The sequence below is a fragment of the Austrofundulus limnaeus genome, unplaced genomic scaffold (genome assembly GCF_001266775.1).
Source record: "Austrofundulus limnaeus strain Quisiro unplaced genomic scaffold, Austrofundulus_limnaeus-1.0 Scaffold2242, whole genome shotgun sequence".
Classification (NCBI taxonomy): Eukaryota; Metazoa; Chordata; class Actinopteri; order Cyprinodontiformes; family Rivulidae; genus Austrofundulus; species Austrofundulus limnaeus.
Genome location: NW_013954644.1, coordinates 1,537 through 2,296, shown reverse-complemented (window position 1 = coordinate 2,296; position 760 = coordinate 1,537). Strand labels below are relative to the sequence as shown.

The 760-nt window shown below is 46.1% G+C and overlaps 1 protein-coding gene across 1 annotated transcript; it reads right to left on the bottom strand.

The window, feature by feature from the left end:
- Positions 1-202: 202 nt before the first annotated feature.
- Positions 203-760, bottom strand: LOC106537313 (uncharacterized; the record flags this gene model as incomplete). Its single annotated transcript, XM_014034699.1, is given in 1 exon segment — positions 203-760. A coding segment is annotated over 1 exon segment (558 nt), but the record flags the coding sequence as incomplete, so codon positions are not given.

Sequence of the window (760 nt, the reverse complement as noted above, 5' to 3'; positions counted from 1 at the left end):
GTAGTGGCTCATTAACCGTACTGTATTTTGCCCCAGTATCCACAAGGCACATCACCTCTCGACCACAGACTGTAAGTTTTGTCATTGGTTCAAGATTCTTGTGGGCCCTCATCCCTGGCTCCTGGCACCCCTATTGCATTTGATAACCACCCCTTTGTGCTATCCCCCATGACTGTGGAGCATTCTGTGTTGTTGGTGCTGTTTGTGGAAATGGTGGTGACAGGTAATGTTGAGGTGGAAATGCTGGACCAGGTCCCTGCTGCATGGGTACCCCAAACCTTATCGGGCATTCTTTAGCCCAGTGACCCATTAAACCACACAGGAAGCACGCGTCCGATTTGTAACCCTTTTTGTACCCCCTCTCTTTACGACCCAATCTTGTGCCCCTCCCTCTTGGTGAGTATTGGTGGTTTTGATAATATTGAACCTGATTATTATTTGGCCCCCATTCTCCCTGCACCAACACTTCTTGTTGCTTTCCTGTTTTGGGCATTTCCATTATTTGAGGCATCTGAACTACACTCTTTTCTTTTATCTGATTCACCTTATCTCGTAGATCCTTAAGCTTAGCTTTATTTAACTGTGCCTCCAGCGAGACCATCTCTTGTTTTTCAGTTTGTCTGTCCTTCTCCTGTTTATCAATGAAATGGACCACGTGATCACCCCATAAGTCATAATCTAACCTGTCCAACCCCACAACACACTCCAGTTGTTTCCTGACTTGCTCAGTTTGGGACTTCAACACTGCCGACTTAAACAT